Source organism: Mustela erminea, chromosome 11 (genome assembly GCF_009829155.1).
Source record: "Mustela erminea isolate mMusErm1 chromosome 11, mMusErm1.Pri, whole genome shotgun sequence".
In the NCBI taxonomy this organism is placed as follows: Eukaryota; Metazoa; Chordata; class Mammalia; order Carnivora; family Mustelidae; genus Mustela; species Mustela erminea.
Window position 1 is genome coordinate 52344926 of NC_045624.1, and position 22088 is coordinate 52367013.

General features: G+C 43.8%; 1 protein-coding gene and 1 long non-coding RNA gene across 2 annotated transcripts in view; one reads left to right on the plus strand and one right to left on the minus strand.

Annotated features, from left to right (window-relative positions):
* LOC116569350 overlaps window positions 1-19627 on the plus strand; it is a 40388-nt gene extending 20761 nt beyond the window's left edge. Inside the window, exon 3 of the long non-coding RNA XR_004276990.1 lies at window positions 19524-19627. This is a non-coding gene — a long non-coding RNA (uncharacterized LOC116569350). The remainder of the gene's footprint in view (window positions 1-19523) is intronic.
* On the minus strand, window positions 3758-8056 carry IL6 (interleukin 6). The gene is made up of 5 exons (XM_032305543.1): window positions 7973-8056; window positions 7617-7807; window positions 6338-6451; window positions 5510-5656; window positions 3758-4282 (listed from the first exon to the last, which is right to left on the minus strand). The coding sequence occupies exons 1-5, from the start codon at window positions 7989-7991 to the stop codon at window positions 4121-4123; spliced, it is 633 nt and encodes a 210-aa protein (XP_032161434.1). The 5' UTR covers window positions 7992-8056; the 3' UTR covers window positions 3758-4120.
* Window positions 19628-22088: the final 2461 nt, after the last annotated feature.

Below are 22088 nucleotides of genomic sequence, written 5' to 3' on the forward strand. Positions count from 1 at the left end.
TTCCAGCAAAAGCATGCAATGCAAACTCAGCAAAGGAAAGAGACACACGGGGTGAATTTTGGAGGAAATCAGGCCACAAAGTTCCAAGAGTCTTATCCCAGGGGAGCCACACAGGATGTGCTTAATTCCTCTAGCAATGACTTGTGACGACACATGTCTGCCAGGGATATTCATTAACAACTTGGTGCCCGTAGTTTTTATTGGGGTATCCTCTGCTTTGCACATATTAAAATCTCGTATTCTCAGGAGGAAAGCAGGTAATTAGTATAAACCATATGGTTTGTACAGTTTTGGCACTCTTATCATAGGGAAAGTTTTGGATTGATGTAAGGGAGTGTTTACCAGTCAAGTTTCCAGATGCCAGCCAGGGACCAAGCTTACAAGCAGTCTTTTCTAATGAGCCATGTGCTTTCCCAGCATAGCAACACCTATCTGCAAAGGAGAATAGGAAATGTAGTCTCTTGATGGGGAGCCACAGGTCCATTTCAAACTATTACTCTGAAGAAGTGGAGAATTGATTTGAAAGGATAATGGTTAATGGAATTTACACCCTTTGCGACTTAACACAAGTTGCTTAGACTCCCTGCTCCTTTGGTTAAGACATGTGTCTCTGAAGTAATACATATAATGAACCATATAGGGCACGCAGTAAGTGCTCAGTGACACTTCCACTTCTATTATCATTATTAATAGTCTATTCTTAGAGCATGTGGGCTGGTTCATCCCTTCCTTTCCATTCTTAACCCACCAGAAACTTGGAAGTTTTATTAGAAGTTGAATCTGGACCACTGCCTTCCTTTTGGCGCTCTCTATTACAGATTGTTGCTATCCCTTCTTGCTTTGAAATCTTACCTTGGGTTTCTCCTTCATCACTTCTCTGAATCTTCTTATATTTTCAACCTCCCATTGTCCATTTTCCCCAGTGGTGAACAGGAACCTCCCTGCATTCTTCAGCGCTGGGCTAGCCCAAGGTTGCTGTATTTGCTTTATGTTCGTGAATAAAGCTTAAATGTCATTTTCTTCTGGGAAGCCTTTCCTGAACCCTCTACTTTTGGCCCTCCTATTGACTGTGTGCTGTTCTTGGTAGCTGTGTTAGTTTCCTATGGAATTTATTCTTTCACCAGTCCGGAGGCCAGGTGTCCAAAATCAAAGTCTGAGCAGGCCATGCTCTTTCTAAAGGCTTTAGGAGAGATCCTTGTCTTGTCCCACCTTCTGCTGATTCTGACCGTCCTTGGTTTGTGGATCATCTCTCCAGTATCTGCTTCCCTTTGCATGGACTTGTGCCCTGTGTGTCTCTTCTCTTCTTATAAGGTCCACCCTACTGACCTCATCGTATCTTGATAACATCTGCAGAGATCTTATTTCCAAGTAAGCTCACATCAGCAGGTACTGGGGGTTAAGACTTCAACAAATCCTTTTAGGGGACATAATTCATCTCATAACAATAGCACACACACTTAGCATACAGCAGTTATTTCTTTGAATTGTTTTCTGAGAACAGAGACCTAGTCTGTTTTACTCATCAATATAACCCCAGGGCCCGGCAAAGAATCTGGCATATTACAGATGCTCAGAGAGCATTTGAACAAATGAATAAATGAAAACTCTGAAATATAAAATTCTTTGTATTTTATTCCTCCATCTAATCCCAACTTCTTACCTCTCTCAAAGCCTTGGTGGCCTCTGTGATTCCTGAATCTTGGTCAGTAATCACCAGATCCTACTGAACTAACTGCTACATATCTTTTGCAGATGGCTGCTATCACCTTCTCTTTTCTAGCAATTACCACCAACCTAATTCAGGATATTGTCATCTGCGTTGGTGGTATAGTGGTGAGCATAGCTGCCTTCCAGGATATTGTCATCTCTCTCCCCTGGGCTAATGATGTTCCTCCAATATCCTCTTTCAGATCCTTTCCTATCCATTCTCCATATTGCAACTTGAGGGATCATATTAAAATGTAAATCTAATATGTCCTTCTACTACTTAAAATCTGTCAGTACCTTCTTCTCACATATGACTGTCCATATGCTCCCAGCCTCCCTCCCCAGCCTCTCAGCCACCCTCCTTGTTCATTATGTATTGGACATAACGTAATTCTCATTGTCTTAGCCAGTTCTCTGTTGATTCAGACTTTTGCACATGCTGTTTCCTTTGTCGGGAGTGCTCTTCCCACCTATTTTAGCCTAACTCCTACATATCTTTTACATCTCAGTCCAAATATCTCCCTCAGTTAAGACTCCATGAGTGTCCTCCCCAGGCTTATGTTTCCCTGCTATTGGTGCCCCCCAAATACGTTCTCAGCAGAGCTCACATTTCTCTTTTGTAAACCTCCTCACACTTTACATTCTTTGTTCATTGTCTGTCTTCCATGCCACGTGAGGGCTGGGGATGTGTCTAGCTTGTTCATCTGCATCCCCAGCATTGCCCGACTTATATATGGGCTCAAAAAATTTTTGTTTGAGGAATTGATGCATTGGTCAACCGCTATTTCTCTTTGTTCTTTGATTTGGCTCCCACTTTGGGAAACCCACTTGTGATGCCTGGTTCGTAGAAATCAGAGTATGTGGCTTTTATCTTGCTTGGCTCCTTTCAGTCCTTGCTTCTGTGGACCTTCTTTTGCTCAGTAGAATTCTTCCCATGGTGGAAGAAGTCTGTGATGACCAAAGTGGGGAAAGCTTTAATAGAAGATAGAACTTTCATATTTATTGGGCTGAAAGGGGGAAATCTTTACCAAATTCCCAGCACAGTGTTGAGGTGGGATAGTGGGCTATGTGTGGTTACTCAAATTGCCTCTCTTACCATGAAGAATATTTCTGGTAGGAGAGGAAATATATACATGTATATGTGTATACACACACACACAAACACACACACTGACTATTCATTGCCTCCTCTACATCTTAGACTGTTTCTCCCTAACTCTTGCTATTTTTTTTAAAGATGAAGATACATAAGGACACATTATTTGTAATTTCTCCACTCATTGACCAACAGTATATGTCCCCCCAAATTGAAGTGTCTTCTGTTTCTATGTATATGGTTTCTTCATTTAACAAATGTTTACTGGGGCCTCTTATGTCCAAGTTCTGGGCCATGGGCTCAGGATACAAAGATGAGTACAATAGAGTCTGCCTTCTTGAAGAAAGAAGCCTGACTGGAAAGATACGCCATCTGGGGCAGTGTGGTAGGTGCTACGATAGAGAGGTATGTGTAATGTTGAAGGGACTCAGAGTGGGGAGGCAGAACTTCTAGTTATTGTTTGGAAGTGCACATTGCTTGGTCTGTACAAGTGGTTATGTCATTTCAAAGGCTTTTGATCAAATCTGTATTAATACGTTGGGATTTTTCTACATCTTTGAAAAGGTTTCCTGGGAAGCAGTGGGACCTAAAGGTTAGGAGTAGGGGGCCTGAAGGCAATTAGACCTGGATTTAAAATCTGGGCCTGTGCCTGACCTTCCAGCGAGGTGACTTGGGGAAATCCCTTACTCTCCCGTCTCCATAAAAAAACACACAAGGGCGGGGATTAAATATCATAGATACAACACGTATGGCACGTGCCTGCTGTAGAGTAGGTGTCCATTCCATCTTTCCCTGGGTGACTGGAGCTCTTTTTGGCTCTTAGTGGTGCTGGTAACAGAAACTTGTTTATGTTGATATCTTCACGGGACACACAGAGGCTTAGTTGGCTGATTTTTTTTAGAAAGATGTTTATTGGTATAAAAACAACTTAAACATTATATAAATACAATATAAATATCTCTTTTAAAAATATGCATAAGTTAGCCATATATTTGAGGTAAACTTACATATTCCAAGAAATGACCTGACTCCAAAACATTGAGGATATTCAAGCTGCATAGCATTTTATGTTAACTTTTTCAAGATGAATACATAAGATATTTCAAGTGGCACTTCATAAAAAATATAAATATCTATTACTTATATAAATTAACTCAACATATTTAAATATCAATAAATTAAAAATAATTAAAATAGTGTCCTAACGCTCATACTTTTAGTTCTTCACAGAGAACGACATAAGTTATGTGCCCAATGGACAGGTTTCTAACCAGAGAAAGGAATGCCCATGAACTACAGCAATCTTAGATGCCCAGGCTACATGATCCGAATAGCCCTCAGGCTGAACTGCAGGAAATCCTCAAGGCTCCGTAGGATGAGGTGAATTGTTACATGTTTCAGCCACTTGTCCTGCGACTTGAAGAGAGCCTGCAGGCTGGAATCTGTGGTAGGGTTGGGGGTGGTCACTTCAACCCGATTCTTCACATGAGGGGAAAAGAAAGTGAAAAGAACTATTTAAATATTGAACAAATCCTTTTGAGTGGAGGGATGCTCTGGACTGTGAAAAGACATTCAAATTTGGGGTGAAGGAGACTACTTGGTGCTGCCTGCCCCAGGTAGGGTGAGGTGCCCCTCCTCCAAGCCCACCTGAGCCCACCCAGCATGAAGGCCTTTCACAGCAACTGAATTCTAGTCATCCCTTCACTGCTCTTTCTCTGTTAAACCATGAGCATCTCTAGGGCAACCATTGTATCTTGTCTTCTCTTAAGCTAGACAGTGCCTGGTACATAGCCTCATCCAGCTGGCATCTTCTGAGGGTCCACTCATCTAATGGGGTGTAAGGATGACCAAGAGACACCTTTTCACAGACCCACTGACAAGAGTCTAGGTAATTGTGCGAGGCCTTGCATCTCCAAAGTGTGCTTCTAGGGCACTGCAGTGTTGGCATCACCTGGGCCTTATTAGGGATGAGAGTCCCAGGTCTCACCCGAGACCTGCTGGATCCAACTCTGCACTGTGACAAGATCCCCACAGGTTTGGTGTGCAATTGAAAGTGGGAAAAGCCCTGGTTTAAGGCAAACAGCCAGGAAAGGTAGTAGCAGTATCAACACCAATGGCCTGCTTCTCTGGAGACCTTCACACTGTGCTTTGTTCAGAAGCTCATCCCTACACTGTGCCCTCAAGCCTCCATTCGGTGACATTTGAACGGCTTTGTAATGACCAAAGCCTTTGGTACTTGCTTTTCTAGCCTTTCACCATTTCTCTACATTAACTCTTCTGGAAAAAAGTAGAGGGAAAGAGTTGAAAATACCACAATGACAAGGATATCATTTGTCAATAATTAACATATTAAAATAATTTTTGTGCTCTCTGTTCTTTTTTATCATGGATCACTGAGCAGGATTGGATGTATGCTTCCTTCTGCCTCTACAGATTTTTTTTTCATATTTCTTAAGCTGTCCTAGTAGAATTTGATGTTAAAATCCACCTAATTTAATATAGTTTTAAATATGGTTAGTGATGTCTTTTACAGAAGAGAGCCAAAAGAAAAAAAAAAAGGTTTCAACTATCAGGAAATATTTCTTAGATCCTTTCCTTTACATATAGCTATCTCTTTTGAATTGGCTTTGCACTCCCAAGTTGCCTAGGTCCCTTTCTTTGAGCCTGTCTTCCTCACACCAAGGAAAGGGATGACGGAATGCTCACCATGGGCCTCAGCTTCTGGAGCAGGTGTTTGGTGCTGATGTACACAGAGTGGGCATTGTTCTTATTACCCTCATAGTTGGCCTCTAGGTATTTCAGGTGTATCTGAAACTCCTGAAGACCGGTAGTGATTCTTGTCAGACAGGTCTCCTAAGAGGAAAGATGGGAAAATTGGTTATTACTAGGAAGATATAATCAATTTTAAAAAGTTAAATTGCTACAAGTCATCAACTTCTTCCTCTGCCCTTCCAGGGGACTTCAAATACTTCTGAGCATTGTATTTTGAGACATCAGACAGCCTCAGATGGCCCCTTTTTAAATATCTGGACAGAGACATTACTTTATCAGTTTTACCCAATGCCTGATAGGTACAAGGGGGTCCTTCTCTGATTCTCCCCTTAATATCCTCCCTTGTGGCTTTACTCCTGCTGTTGTCAATATGGGCTGAAGCCTTTAGCGGATCCCACTGTCTGGAAGGAGAAGCAGGTAGAGAATGACCTCTACAGGAAGGGCAGACCTGGGTCCTGCTAAAGGCAGCCAAGGAGGAGATGGACCACCTTATCCAGAATGTATTAGCTAAACCTGCTGGGGTTTCTAACATTTGACAGCTGTGAAAATCCCAGCACAGAAGGGCTGTCTCTAACCATGCCATTCAAAAATAACTTGCCTTTAGGAAGATGTAAGTTGGCCTCCTCCTGAAATTTACATGACATTCTTTACATTGATCCCCTTCTTTGTTTTCTGCCTGGACTATATGTATGCAGATGCTGCATGTAAGAGGTAGAGCTTTTGCCTAAGGAGTAGCTAAAAGTGAACATGATGTGTTCATACCTGATTGAATTGAGACTGGAAGCATTTGTCCTCTTCTGCCAGTTTTGGAAGATTTAGGTTGTTCTCTGCCAGTGCCTCCTTGCTGTCTTCACATTTGTTATACTTTTCACACATCTGGGAAGGAATACCAGAACTGTTATCATTTAAGTGCCTCTAAAACAAACACCACTAGAGGGCCGATTCATGTTTTACCACTGCAGGAAGTTCTCTAAGAAAATGAAATTATAGAGCATTAGCCTCCAGGCAAGTGAGGTCTAGTGAAGATGGGCATGCTTGGGTTCAATGCTGAGCTCACCTATGACTTCACACCTGTTACCTATCCTGAGTCTCTGCATCCCTATCTCTTCAAACTGGGGATAATGAAACTCCTCCCCTGTAAGGTGTGTGTGTGTGTGTGTGTGTGTGTGTGTGTGTGTGTGTGTGTGTGAGACGATGAGCCATATTTATGAAAAGTGAGTGGCACATAGTAGGAACTTGATAAGTGACAGCAATTTTGATGATAACTGGGTGAAAATGATTTGAGCTGTATCACGTTCCAGCTAGAAGGACCTATGAAATCATCTAGTCCAATTCCATAATTTTACAGAGGGGGCCCAGAGGTGGTAGGGAATTCGCCAAAGATCACAAAGCTGGTTCAGCAGAACCAGAACTAGATTTATTTCAGGGCTCCCATTACTCTCCTCAGTTCTTTCCTTTCCACCAAACAGAGCCAAATTACCCCTTACCTTTGAAGCTTTGGAGCTGCTTTAACCTACCTATGATCTTGCCACTTGGATCTTATATGCTTTAACCTACCTATGATTTTGCCACTTGCATCTTCTATGCTGGAATTACTGTAGGGAGTCCCTAACCACTGAACTCCCATAACCTAAAAGTCCTATGATTGTCCTGAGAAGCTCAACATTGCTTTCAGGTGGCACTTTGCTAATCCTTCCAAAGTCCAAGAGACACAAGAAAATTGAAAGACCTTATTTTTTTGGTTAGGGATAAGGAAGTCCTGGGAGACAGTGATGCCCAGCTCCTGCCAAGTATGGGACTGGGAATAGGGCCAGAGGGCATGGATTTCAGCCCCACTGTATGTTTTCTAGGAGGGAAAGGAGCTCCCTCAGACCAGCGGCAGAAAAGAAGTACAGCAGACAGTCTGCCCCTCTGGCCTGAAATCTGTACTGCCCCAGAACCCAGCTCAGACCTCCCAGTGCAGAAGCCCTTGTCCACATCCAGGGGCCAGGAGACGAATGCCCACACAGGCCCTTTATCACCCTCAGTTGAGCCTACCCACCTCCTTTTTCAATGCAGAGATTTTGCCAAGGATGAACCTAATGAAGTCTTCCATTTTGTCTGCAGAGGTGAGTGGTGGTCTGTTTGAGGTGGCATCATCTTTGGAATCTCCTCCCAGGGGTCCCGGGGTAGGGAAAGCAGTAGCCATCACCAGGAGCAGCCCCAGAGAGAAGGCCACTGGACTGAAGGCGCCTGTGCCGGAGGCAAGGGAGAGCAGCCAGTGAGCAGAGCGCACCGCTGGGGGAGCTGTGCTTCTGGCTGCTGGCGCCCTGCCAGCCCTCCCAGCGGACACACACCCCTCCCTCCGCTTGGCCAGGCAGCCGGGCGGTCCCAGGGCTAGGGATTGCCTTCACTTACTTGTGGAGAGGGAGTTCATAGCTGAGGTCCTGGAGGGCAGATGGATCTCTCTCTTTCGTTCCTGGTGGGCTCCAGGGCAGAATGAACCTCAGACATCCCCAGTCTCATATTTATTGGGGCTTGAGACTCTAATATTGAGACTCATGGGAAAATCCCACATTTGATAAATCTTTGTTGGAGGTGGGGGTGGGGCCAGAGCGGGTGGGGCTGATTGGAAACCTTATTAAGATTGTGCAATGTGACGTCCTTTAGCATCACAGGAATCACAACTCGGGGAAAAAGTGCTGCTTAGGTCATTAGGAAGGCTAGAACTAAGAAGCAGGATCACACTTCCTTTACTTTCTTTTCTGCTTTTTTATTTTTTTTTAAATTTATTTATTTATTTATTTATTTTTAGTGACTCAGCATTTTGGCATGGCTTAAGAGGGAAAGTAAAGCTGAAGTCTTGCATGAAGTTTGGGGCGGGGTGGGGGGTGGTGCGGGCAGGGTGAGAAGCTAAGCCTGGCTATGATTAAAAAAATACTTCAATTACCAGATTAACAGGCTAGGATTTTGTATTCCAGCTAACTCATATTTGTAAAAACCTAAGATGTTTTGACCTGAGCTTCCTCAGACCACGACACAGCCCACTAGCCTGGGGTTTCAAGTAAGGTGCCACCAGGAGCCATCTGCAGGACTTCCCTTTCCTGGCTGTCTCCGTGACCAGCTGTTGCAGACTGCCTGCCTGCCCCCAGATCTCACGCTCTCTACAGGTACCTCCAGGCATAGTGTGCCGTCAGTGCTCATGTACCTGACTCCTTTGTGCCACCATGTGGCATCTACCAGTTTCTTTCTCACCTCTTCCAGGCCACTTGAGCCGGGTCAGCCTCAGCCCTCTCTCCCTGGGGCCCCTGGTGAAGACTTGGATCTCTGTGCCAAGGGGTTTGCCTTGGGCTGCTGGCACTGTCCCCACTGCTGGCAACAGGGTTGCCCTACTCCTGAGATGGAGGTCTGAGGAACCCAGGTGGTTTTTGTCTCTGCTGGGGCCCTCAAGTTAGCGACACCCACTTGGTTCAGGGCAGAAGTAGAGAGAATACCACTTACCTCTTTGATGGGATGTCAAAGAAGGACCTTGTGACATTTTCTAGAGCTTGTATTCATAACTTTCTTCTGCTGTATGACTTGTCTTGAGTTCAGAGGCAGCTGGGCAGAAATTTCCTAATGCAGACAAGGATCTAAGGTTCTGAATCACGCTTGCCCTAGGTTTTCTTATTGGGTTGAACCTGTACAGCTTGTACAGGTTCCTTCTGCCCTTATAATGACGTCTCTTGCAGGAGGGTCCTTGGTCTCATGCAAATGGGCTCTAGACCAAGCTGCCCTACCAGTCTCTCAGACACCCAGGCAGCTCACAAGATTGGTTCCAAGCTGCAACTAGGACCCTTGTACAGCATCAAAAAAAAAAAAAAAAAAAGAAAAAAAAGAAAGAAAGAAAGATTTACAAAACATTGTATTATCACTGATCAGCTTCTTTGCTTTGCAAAGATCTCATCAGGATTGCGAAAACAAGGACCTCTGCTAGGGTATTTAAAATATGAACCGATTTACTCAAGTTTTGTTTTGTGAACAACACTTTAGGACTCGCCTGTTGGGGAAAGTGAGGTCATCCATTCTTTCACTGACTTTCTAAACAGAGACAGGTCCTGTGGCGGTAGTGGGGTTTTTTGTTTGAAAATGAAAATGGGAGAGGATGGTTGAATGTTTTCGCTTTTACTGCTCTTGGGTCTTGAGCAACTCAGACACCCCCAGCCGAGTCCTCTCTCCTGCACTGAATGAAGCCATCTCTCCTGGCCCCCGCTGTGATGCATGCAGTAGGCCTCTGTAATGTGGGATTGCTTTTTCTCAGATATCTATGTTTTAGAAAGTATGACTCGGTAAATTTCAAATACTTAGTGACTCAACCACATACAGATTTTTCTTTTCAGTTAAATGTTCTTAAAGGGGCATGTGGGTGGCTCAGTTGGTTAAGCATCTGCCTTCTGCTCAGGTCATGATCTAGGGTCCCGGGATTGAGTCCCATGCTGGGCTCACTGCTCAGTGGGGAGCTGCTTCTCCATCTCTAGCTCTCCCTGTTTGTGCTCTTTCTCTTTCAAATAAATATATAAATACAATCTTAAAAAAATACAAGGTTTTAAAGTAGGAAGTACATGTATCATGACAAAATGTTCAAACATGACATCAAGACATACAGGGAAAAGTAAATCTCCTTCCTTTCCAGGTCCTCTCCTCAGAGGTAGCCCCTGACCCACATGTTTTCTTTTCTTTTCTTTTTTTTTTAGATTTTTAAGAGAGCAAGAGCGTGTGCGCATGCTCATGTGAGTGAGAGAGAGCAAGGGGAGAGGCAGAGGGAGAGAGAGAATCTTAAGCAGACTCCCCACTGAGTGGGAAGCCCCACATAGAGCTTCATCTCAGAACCCTGAGATCATGACCTGAGCCGAAATCAAGAGTCAGACACAACCAACTAACCAACTGTGCCACCCAAGCATCCATGACCCATAGCATTTTCAACTAAATCCTCTGTTACCCTAAGCTGGGTGAGGTTTTCTTAGCAACCTAGGTACATACTTCTGGAAAACCTCTGGAACACTCTGGATTTACATGATTGTTATATATTGTACACACATGCATACACATTTGTACGTAAATATACACACACTACGATTTCCTGGTGTGTGGATGCCACCTAGGCAGTTCTCTACTGTGTGGAGCACAGGATTTTGAGTTGTACAGCATGGATTTAAGGCCCAGCTCTATGACACTTACTGTATGACCTTGGCTAAGTTCCCCCAAGGATCTGTGCTCTTGTTTGCTCATCTAATAAAACTGAGATAATAGCAGTGCTTCCCATATCGCTGTTGTGAAGACTGAAAGATGAAGTGTGAAAAATCCCTGGTATGTAGTAATGTTACAGGATTTTCTCCTTCAGTGCCCGTTGTTTCTTGGTCATGCTGCTTAAAGAATGAAGAGGTAGACCAGGTAGCATGATGGGCAGCAAAACAAGGTTTATGGAGTGGTAGTACAAAGTCCCAAAGAGGGAGGGGAACTGAGAGGGTTGTCCTGGAAGTTTTTAAGTCTAGAGGTTTTTATGGACTTGTTAGTGGGCTATTTTAATCTGATTAACCCTCCCTGTGCCCATCATCCAATCAGGTTTTCATCTACCTATCACATGGGAGAGGGTGGAGGGCTCCTTCCAGGGTGGTGTTCGATCCTTTTAAGGGTGGTTTCCTCTTAGGGATGGGCCCCTTGTCCCTGCTTGCCTGTTTTCTAACTCTCCTTCATCAGCAATGCCGGAGGAAACATTTGATCTCCATAACATTCTGTGCACAGGGTCCCTGCCTTGGAGAGGTCCTTCAGCTCGGCTCTGTCGTCCCCTGTGCGGTCCTGCCTGCTGTGAATGAGCCAGGCCTCAGTGCCAGTGATCAGCTGGGGTCTCCCAGTTATTCTTCCTCTGAAGAAATGAGATTCTATGTTTTGTTGAAAATGCCTTTTGGCAAAAGTGGAGAATGAAGGAAAAAAGTGGTTTCTCCCCTTTTTGAGAACATTAAGATCCCCAAGGCTGGTCTCTCAATTTGGATATTGAGCCTGCTTGTGTTTTTCTCCCACACCATTTCCAAGGCTTTCTGCCAAGTGTTTTTATGACAGAAATCCCCAGCCTTCCCTGTCCATGGTCATCATCATTGTTCATAGTCTTGAAAGTGGCCCTTTAGGGTGAGGCAGTATGACTTCATCAGACCTTATACTTCTGGCAACCTTATGCTTCTGCATCAGAGCAAGTGGTGTGGAGATGGGAATGCATGTGTATGGGGAGGCTGGAGGATACTGTCTGCCACCTTGCACACTGCAAGCCTCTAGGATTTATATTAGTATCAGTGCTTTGGGCTGGCATTTGCTTGTGGGAAAAATGGGCTCTTTTTTGCTCCAAAGCACTAACATAACATCTGTAACTCCACCACGGTAGCTTATTTTCTTTGGATCTCAGCGGATCTTCTACTTGGAGAACTCATGCATCATATTTTAATATGTAAAAAATGACCAGGAAAGGCCATGCTGTCAGCAATTTATTTATTAATAACCTCAGTTTTTGGATTGCACCATAGCTGATTTGAAGTGATGGGCAGCTGAGACTAAGAAAGGCAGGACGATGGGAACCTATGGGCAGGAAGATGAGAACCCAAGTAGCTTTGCATCCTTTACCACCTTATCTAGGCTGGCTGGTCCTGTCTGTGCCCCTCAGAATACTGCCCATGACTGCTTTCCTACATGTTTGTGGGGTCCACTTCAGAGAGTTCATCACTGCATTCAAGGTGAAGGAGAAAAAGTAACTTCCATTTGGCCTTAGGCTCTCAGGAGAAGAGGTGTTCTCCACATCTCAGGTTAAAATGTGGTGTTGTGCTCTCTGTCTTTATTATTATTATTTTTCTAAAGATTTTTAAATTTACTTGACAGAGAGAACACAAGCAGGGGGAGTGGCAGGCAGAGGGAGAGGAAGAAGCAAGCTTTCCACTGAGCAGGGAGCCTGACATGGGGCTAGATCCCAGGACCCTGTGATCATGACCAGAGCCAAAGGCAGATACTTAACTGACTGAGCCACCTGGGGTACCCCTGGAATGGAACCCATCCATTCATCCAATAAAGATAGAGAGTGTCTCTGTCTTTATTCCAGGGACTGGGGATGGGTAGGTCTGTGATCTAGTGAGAGGGAGTATCCCAAGAACAAAAGAGAAGTCATTGGGTACTAGGGAACTTGCAATTGCTGTCAGAATGTGGTTTCACTTGTCACTAAGTCATAAAAAGTTTACAGACTGAAACAGTGGGTTATTTAACAGCTCCTTCTGGGGTTGGCTCCTGCTAAGCGGACACCAGGTCAGTAAGGCTCTAGAAAATGTCTGCTTTGGGAAAAGCGGTGGTATTTACTGAGAGAGAGAATATGAAGGATATTTGGTATGTCTACTTGGAAAGGGCTGGCTGATCTTGGAGGACAGCCCTACCTAGAGACCAGAGCTCTGGACAGTTCCCAGCCTGGCCCAGTCCCAGTCCTGGCCAGCCCAGTTTGAACTCTGATGCCCAGTTGTCACTCCTGGTAACTTCTTGATTTGGCTTCAGCTTTTCTGAGGGCAAAGGTGTGCTGGGGTTGTGCCTCGCTCTCCCTAACCCAGGAAAGGGCATATCGGCCTGCTGGGTGTCTGATCCTACACTATACGTGGAGGTCAGTGAGGAGGCCCTCATTGTTTTGCTATCAGTGTTTTGCCTTGATACCTTCCCCTACTGAAGTGGAAAATCCCAGGCATTTTAGGAGGGAAGTGGCCTCTCTTGGGGCCACAGTGTAGACTCCCCTTGCCTTGGGGACCGCCCCCCCTCCTCACGTCCCCTTTCCTCTGGTCTCTAGGCCTGGAAGAGAATGCTTGAATTTCCTGATGTTAATAAGCCAGCTGCTCTGAAGCTGGTTTGGTGATGAGAATTTGGTTTTCTGATACTGAAGGAGTCCCAGTGGCCCTGCGCCCTGGGACAGGGGAGGTCATTCAGGCTCAGTTTCAGTGCTTCATCTCTTCTCTATCTGTGGGGCAGGCCTTCTGTGTCAGTGGCTGCTGGTTCTGCTTTACAGTAAGGAAACGTCAACTTGTCAGCAAGGAGCACTGAGTTAATTTATTCTCACGAGTCATTTGAACCATCTTTGGTTTCTCCAAAGGTCTCAGTTCTCTTGAGTTCAGTGTCGTAGGCAGAAACTAAACATGCAAAAGCAATGGCTGGTTCCTTCCACTCTTTCCCTCAAAATTAAGGTACTAAGAACCCATTTGAAAGCATCACATGTAATGGTAAGACCAGGGGATTCTGCTGGGCTGGCTATGACGTATTTCACCCCCTTTCCCTGCCCTTTTGGCTACTTATTTGCTGAAAAGAGAGTGTCTTTGTCTTTCTGAACCAAACCTCATATATGTTCTACTTCACAAGCTGCATCTATGAGGGTAGGGAAGGTCTCTGTAGTTCTCATGGTGGAATAATTTCCATGATACACGTTGGACATTTTGAACACTCTGTAATTCTGAGATGTTGGGGCTTATTCCTGAAGAAGGGTCCACCTGGATTACTTAAAACTATTATAGAAGAATTCAGATCCAGGTAAGCAGGTCAAAGAATCATAAGTAATTTCTGCTGAGCTAGTGAGTTCTATATACCTATGTATGGGTGTGGTTGTAGGCAATGCAGAGCAGAATCCTTGACCATAGCCATGGCTCCAGGGGGTGCTGCCCTCACTGTATAGGGGTGGCCTTAGTGGCCTGGGTTCCCAGGAAGCTGGGCTGATGGTCTTCTGTCCCTTTGGTCTGTTGGACCTGAAGCTCCTACTGTGTTGTGGGGTCTCCACAGTGGTCTGGGTTTGAGCAACAGTATTGTGTCTCCCAAAGGGCTCTGTGGGATTACGCCCCTTTGTCTCCCATCTTGGAAGACATGTTGCTTTCGTGCTACTTTGCTACAGGTGACAGGTAGTGGCAGGAGGGAAGAAGGCACGGCCTGATGCACTAGTCAGCTTGGCAAGTGAACAGGATGCACAAAGTAGTTTCCTCCACTCTGGCATTTGAAATTGTCTTCTGGTCATACTTTTCTTGGGAGCCAATGAGCTTTTGAAAGGAGAGACTGCATTTCCATAGGTTTGTTTGGGGCCTTCATACCTAAGCAGTTGCTGCTAACTGCCTCAGATTCTCTTGTCCTTCAGGACAATCAGCAAAGAGGCTGTAATATATACTCCTTTCTCTGTGGCAGGTTTGTTGACTGAGGCCCCAGTAAAGCCATTGAAGACAGCAGGTATGTAATATAGTCTTCGGCAGGTCAGGTGTGAGAAGAAATTTGGATTCTGGGCTTTTTCCATCTGATGTCGTGTGGCCACTCTGTTGGCCAGGTTTGTGAAGGCCCCTTTCGGCCTTCCTGACTTGTCTTGGATTGCAGGATACAGAAGGAGGTTTGGGCTTTTTGCTACCAGCAAGAACTTTTGGCTGAATGTAAGATTTCCATGAATTAGGCTTGTCTTTTCATTGCATTGCTGAACCTTTGGTTTCTTGTGTTTCTTCAGTGTCGGCTTCTGGTAGAGATGAGCACCGTCATGATGAATAATGAGAGGATTTGGGGGGAAATGCTCTCTGATCTCAGGGATCCATTAGAGAGATACTCTCCAAATTTCCTCCCTCCTCCAGTATTCAGTATTCTGTGGCTCTTCACTAACCATGCCTAATAATCCAGAGCCTACTCTTCATGGACTCTATACTGGGAAATAGTTCTTGGAAATCTGAAAGTCTAATGTTGTCTTCTAGTTCACACCTGAGTGTGGGTGCTTGGGGACCCTCCCATTTTGACATGCCTGGGATCATGGTCGCCACAGGCAGAATAAACCGATATAGAAGATGTTGAAGCTCAGACATTTCAATGCAAGGAAATAGCAGGTTTATTAGTCATCATACAAGCAGGAACAGATCAGTATTCAAAATTTTAATTATTTTTAACTTCAAAAAGAATTACACAAGTAATGCATATTCAGTGTAGAAAACAGAAAATAGAGAAAGGCAAAAAGGAAAAAAATTGCAAAATAATCTGATCACTGAGTGATAATCATTGTTATCACGAGGTTGTAATCATCCTTGTTACCTTTCTATGTACCTATACATACCTAAATGTACGGGAAATAGAAAAATATCATACATAGTGTGTTTTCTGCTTTTCCTTTCGATACTACTTTCTGCATATAAATGTGCTCACCTCCCTGAGTAGAGGTGAGATAAATAATGGCTGCTGAGCAACCGTCTCAGCATAAGACCAGGATGGAGCCCAGGCAGAGGTATGGTGGGGCTGGTTCTGCTCAAGAGAGCCAATGTGCTCATTTCTTTCCAACTCTGCATTTAGTGATTTCCACTGGTAGCTTCACAGTAGACAAGGTGGGAGTGTTTACACTATGGAAATTGGCAAATGCTACCAACCAGCTTTCCTATGAAGGGGAAGGGATACCAGTGGGCTCAAGGGAATAAAGGGATATTTTGGAGGCAAAAATAATGCAATCAGAGATTGGTGGTCATAGAGGTACTATTTAAGGAATGCAGGAAAAGCATGTATCAAAGGCATTATTTGCTCTTACACTTCAAAGGCAGTTGGGCATAAGGTTTTTTTTTTAATTTTTTAAATTTTTTATAAACATATAATATATTTTTATCCCCAGGGGTACAGGTCTGTGGATCTCCAGGTTCACACACTTCACAGCACTCACCATAGCACATACCCTCCCCAATGTCCATAACCCCACCCCCCTTCTTCCAACACCCCTCCCCCCAGCAACCCTCAGTTTGTTTTGTGAGATTAAGAGTCACTTATGGTTTGTCTCCCTCCCAATCCCATCTTGTTTCATTTATTTTTCTCCTACCCCCTTAACCCCCCATGGTACATCTCCACTTCCTCATATCAGGGAGATCATATGATACTTGTCTTTTTCCGATTGACTTACTTCACTAAGCATGATACCCTCTAGTTCCATCCACGTCGTCGCAAATGGCAAGATTTCATTTCTTTTGATGGCTGCATAATATTCCATTGTGTATATATACACCACATCTTCTTGATCCGTTCATCTGTTGATGGACATCTAGGTTCTTTCCATAGTTTGGCTATTGTAGACATTGCTGCTATAAACATTTGGGTCCACGTGCCCCTTCAGATCACTATGTTTGTATCTTTAGGGTAAATACCCAGTAGTGCAATTGCTGGGTCATAGGGTAGTTCTATTTTCAACATTTTGAGGAACCTCCATGCTGTTTTCCAGAGTGGTTGCACCAGCTTGCATTCCCACCAACAGTGTAGGAGAGTTCCCCTTTCTCCGCATCCTCGCCAGCATCTGTCATTTCCTGACTTGTTAATTTTAGCCATTCTGACTGGTGTGAGGTGATATCTCATTGTGGTTTTGATTTGTATTTCCCTGATGCCGAGTGATATGGAGCACTTTTTCATGTGTCTGTTGGCCATCTGGATGTCTTCTTTGCAGAAATGTCTGTTCATGTCTTCTGCCCATTTCTTGATTGGATTATTTGTTCTTTGGGTGCTGAGTTTGCTAAATTTATAAATTTATAAATTTTGGATGCTAGCCCTTTATCTGATATTTCGTTTGCAGATATCTTCTCCCATTCTTTCAGTTGTCTTTTGGTTTTGTTAACTGTTTCCTTTGCTGTGCAAAAGCTTTTGATCTTGATAAAATCCCAATAGTTCATTTTTGCCCTTGCTTCCCTTGCCCTTGGCGATGTTCCTAGGAAGGTTTTTTTTTTTTTTAAGATTTTTTTTTTTATTTATTTGACAGACAGATCACAAGTAGGCAGAGAGGCAGGCAGAGAGAGACAGGAGGAGGAAGCAGGCTCACTGCTGAGCAGAAAGCCCGATGCGGGACTCGATCCCAGGACCCTGAGATCATGACCTGAGCTGAAGGCAGAAGCTTTAACCACTGAGCCACCCAGGCGCCCCGGGCATAAGGTATTTTTAAGGAAAGAAATTATTCTGGTCAAAGCATGCCGCCGCTCTATTGTAGAATGAAGTCTGCAGTTTGTATAAACAGGCCACCAGCTGACTTTGGGGGAATCAGGATGTGCACAGGGCAAAATTTCTGTTCTACAGAATTGGATGTCCTTCCAGTTTCCCCAGATACTGGTTCATACCATAGTAGATCAGGGCAGAGGGGAGGCCCAGCTCTTGAGCCATGGGCGAGTTAGGGGCAGGAGACTTGTCTCTGTGAGAGAATTAGACATGGCAAGGTGGCAGCCCACAGGCTTAGTAGATTTCTGTGTTGTCACTGTGCCATTCCAACCAGACTGATGAATCAGGAGTCCAGCTTTGGGGTCCTTAGTGGACAGAATGAGAGGAGCCCTGAAGCATTCTTAGGGTCCCCAAAGGATTGCCTCTTGGATCATAAGTTTAGCAATTAACTGTACCCAAATCACGAGGAATGACTTATCCTGCTGTTATTCTTGGCATTGTGTCTTAGTGTACTGCATCCTCCTTTTGATTCATCTCCGTTACAGTTCTGTTGCATATTTCTAGGACATTTCATTAGGAAAACAAACAGTGCCATTAAATCCACCCCCTGCCTCCTTCTAAGGGCACCCGCATGATGACAGGAACCTGGTTCATACTTGACTGCGTCATAGCCAAACTTCAGAATATTGAGTAAAATGTAAAACTCCCTATTAGGAACTTGATTCCATTTACATGGCACAGCTCCCAGGCAGACCACATGAAGTTCTCTGCTTTTGTTCCCCCCCTTGCCAAAGGATGTAAGTTTTCTCCTAACAGTTTCATCACAGGATAGAATGACATCTTGCGGATGCCACGACATCTCTTGGTTCTGAACTTCCATCAAGACGCAGACTGCGTGCCTTGATTCTCCCGGAAGCCTTCGCTGACCCATTTCCAGGAATAGTGAAGGTTCCCCTCTGGGCTCTCCTGTAACATCATGTACTGTACTAATTAGTTTCCAGGCAGTATCGTGATGTCGCAGGCTCTCAAGCTGGACTGCCTGGGTTCAAATCCCTGTTCTGTCATTTCAGGCTATAGTCAGCTTTGAAGTTACTGAACATCCCAGCTTCATTTCTCTCCTTAGTAAAACGAAGGGGAAGCAATTATACCTTATATCATACAGTTGTTGAAACCTATGTAAAATGCTTAGCACCCTGCCTGGCACGTAGGAGAAGCCCAATAAACATTAATATTGCTCTCTCTGCAGTGGACTGAAAGCTTCTTGAGGGCTCCATCTTCCAATGCCAATGAATAGGAAGCACAGTTTTGAACTCTTACCAGATGCTTGGGGCTGATGAATGAATGAAAGGTGGGGTAACCTTTCAATTGACCTATCACAAATAATCAAGAATTTAGAAATAGAAAATAGTTTAATATAAAAAATTTTCTCTGTGTACATGTTTTTATAGGTCATATAAAATATTAAGCTCTCTTGATTTTCAAGTTTTCAAATTACAAAGACTGTAATGCTTTATTTAATTTTTTTTCAAGATTTTATTTATTTATTTGACAGAGAGAGAGATCACAAGTAGGCAGAGGGGCAAGTAGAGAGGGAGGGGGAAGCAGGCTCCCTGCTGAGCAGAGCCCAATATGGGGCTGGATCCCAGGACCCTGAGACCATGACCTGAGCTTAAAGCAGAGGCTTAACCCACTGAGCCACCCAGGTATCCCACTTTATTTAATAAATTTAAAAATATGTATGTATGTGTATTTATTCTGTGCTGCAGGCAGTACAGTTTACTAAAAGAAGCATGGATTTCAGAGACAGACTTAGTTTAAATGCCAGCCGCATCATTTACTGCTTATATGGCTTTGGGCAAGTCTTCAATCCCCTGTGCCTGAGTTTCCTCATTTGCAAACTATGGCAAAGAAAACTTTCCTTCTGGGGTGGTTGTGAAAATTGAATGAAATCATCACCATAAAACAGTTATTGGTATAGACAAAAATGTCAGCAGATGCTAATTTTTAAGTTGTTTTATTACAGGTGGGGCAAGGGACAAGAGGAGGGAAAGAAGGGAAATAGAAGAGCATGAAGGTGTGACAGAGAAAGACCGCTAAAAAAGAGCAAGAGCCACCAAAAAAATAATGACAAATAAAATGGTCTATAGATTCATTTTGTTTAAAATACTGTATTTTTATTTTTTACTTTTTGCATAGGTGACACATAACCATGGCACAAAATTCACAAGGTACCAAAGGATACTCCATGGAAAATTAATTACTTCCACCCTGCCTGAGCCAACCAGTTGATATCTTTAGGGACAAGTACTTCTACAGGTTTTTTCCCCTTGTGATTCCTTCCAGAAATACTCTATACATTGATAAGCAAAATATTCCTACTTCCCACGATTTAGTTTTACTCTTTTACAGAAGTGGTGGTGGATTAACACTGCAGCTTGCTTCCTATGTTGAATGTGTTGTAGTGATCGTGTCTTTTCAGGAGATACAGCACTGTCTCCTTCCTTTCAGCCCTTGTATTCCATTTATTAACCCATCCCCCACTGATGGAATTTTAGGTTGTTTCCAATCTTTTGTTATTACAGATAAAACTACAATGAATATGTTCATCTGTGATTTCACACATGTGAGTGTATCAGTGGGATAGTTTTCTAGAAATGAGTTGCTTACTCAAAGCATCCCAGCAACGAGGACAGGCAAACTGAGGTTATACTAAGTGAGCCCTCCTGACAAGGAGCGAGAACTCTTGTTCCTCCTACTCTTGTCAGCACGTCACCGTTATCGGTTTTGATCTTTGCCTGACTGATGAGGGAGAAAACATATCTCTGTGTCGTTTTAATTCGCATCTCTCATTACAATTAAGGTAGAGTATCTGGTCAGCTATCTGAGAACAATTTTTATTTCACTTTCCATGAACTCTGTGTCGTAGAGTTTGAGTTTTTATTGGTTATTGATCCTTTTTTTCTTTTAAGATTTTATTTATTTATTTGAGAGAGAGAAGGAGAGTATGAGTGGGTGGGGGAGGAGACGAGGGAGAGGAGAAGCAGACTCCCTGCTGAGCAGGGAGCCTAGTGGGGGCTCGATCTCATGACCCTGAGATCATGACCTGAGCCCAAGGCAGAGGCTTAACTGACTGAGCCACCCAGGCGCCCTGTATTTATCCTTTTCACATTGAGTTGAAGGAGCTCTTGATATACTTCAAAGGGTAAACTTTTGTTCTTCATCTGTGTTTTTGGTTTATCGTTCATGTTTCTATTAGTTTATAGTGGCTTTTTTTTTTTTTTCCCATGCAGAAAGTTTAGATTTCGATGAAGTAGACTTTTATCCTTTCTTTTGTGACTTCTGGATTTTGTGATACACATGAAAAATCTTTTTTTTTTTTAAAAAAAGATTTTATTTATGTATTTGAGAGAGAATGAGTGAGAAAGAGCATGAGAGAGGAGAAGGTCAGAGGGAGAAGCAGACTCCCCAAGGAGCTGGGAGCCCTATGCAGAACTCGATCCTGGAAGTCTGGGATCATGACCTGAGCCGAAGGCAGTTGCTCAACCAACTGAGCCATCCAGGCGCCCACACATGAAAAGTCTTAATATACTCTGACAACAGGAGAATATTCTTTCAAGTTTTCCTTGAGTATTCTTAAATAATAGGTTTTCAAAGTATTGAGCAAATACAGACTATGATTGTCACACGACAAGATGAACTAGTCTTGTCTATCATCCTGCTATAAATGCGCACACCCGGGAGAAAATGCAGGTCTTGCTGGACGAGGGAATAAACGTTCCCCTCTCTTTGTACTTGATTTTGCAGGTTTTCTTCGTTGATCATGTATTACTTTGATCCTTAGAAAGACAGTAATAAAAGTGTACCTCTACCTCCTTTAAACTTTTTTAAAGATAGCCCTTCATTCCTGGATCTTTAGGAATGCTAGTAATGCTGCCTATTTTGCTTTGGAAACAGTCTGTCCGGCTTCCACCCTGAACAGCTTTGGCCTGGTCCTAGTGACTTCTTTGTTGTTAAATCCATAGGGAGCATTTTAGAGCTAATCTTACTTTTCCAGTGTCAGATCTGAAGCTCCCACCACACCTTCCTGCTGGGCCTCCCTGTTGGTCCTCACTCCTTTTTGTGGCTGCTTCTCAGTCTGCTGTCCTAACTGACCCCCCTCAACTTGGTAACATTTGGAAGGGCTCCCTGGGCACCAGGTGCTCTAGCTACTTTGCATAGATTATGTCATTTAGTTCTCACCACAGTTTTCTAACGGAGCTGATTGCCAACTGTGTTTTTCAGATGAGAAAATGGAGAATTAGAAAAGTCGAGTAACAAGTCCAAGAGTGCCCAGCTAGGGTAGAGTGGAGATTAGAACCCAGGGACTCCTTGCTCTTAATCATCCCTCTAAACTGCATAACTTATGATCATGCTAAACCATTGCAGGCACTCCTATGCTTTCCATGGGCCAGCTCATCCCTGTGTGGCTTTACTTAACCTTTCTCTCCTACACATATGACTGCCAAGTGTACGTCTGTGACTCAGATCTCTCTTACATTTTAGACTGACAGTCTAGATATTTTCAGTGTTTGGTGGACATTTCCACTTG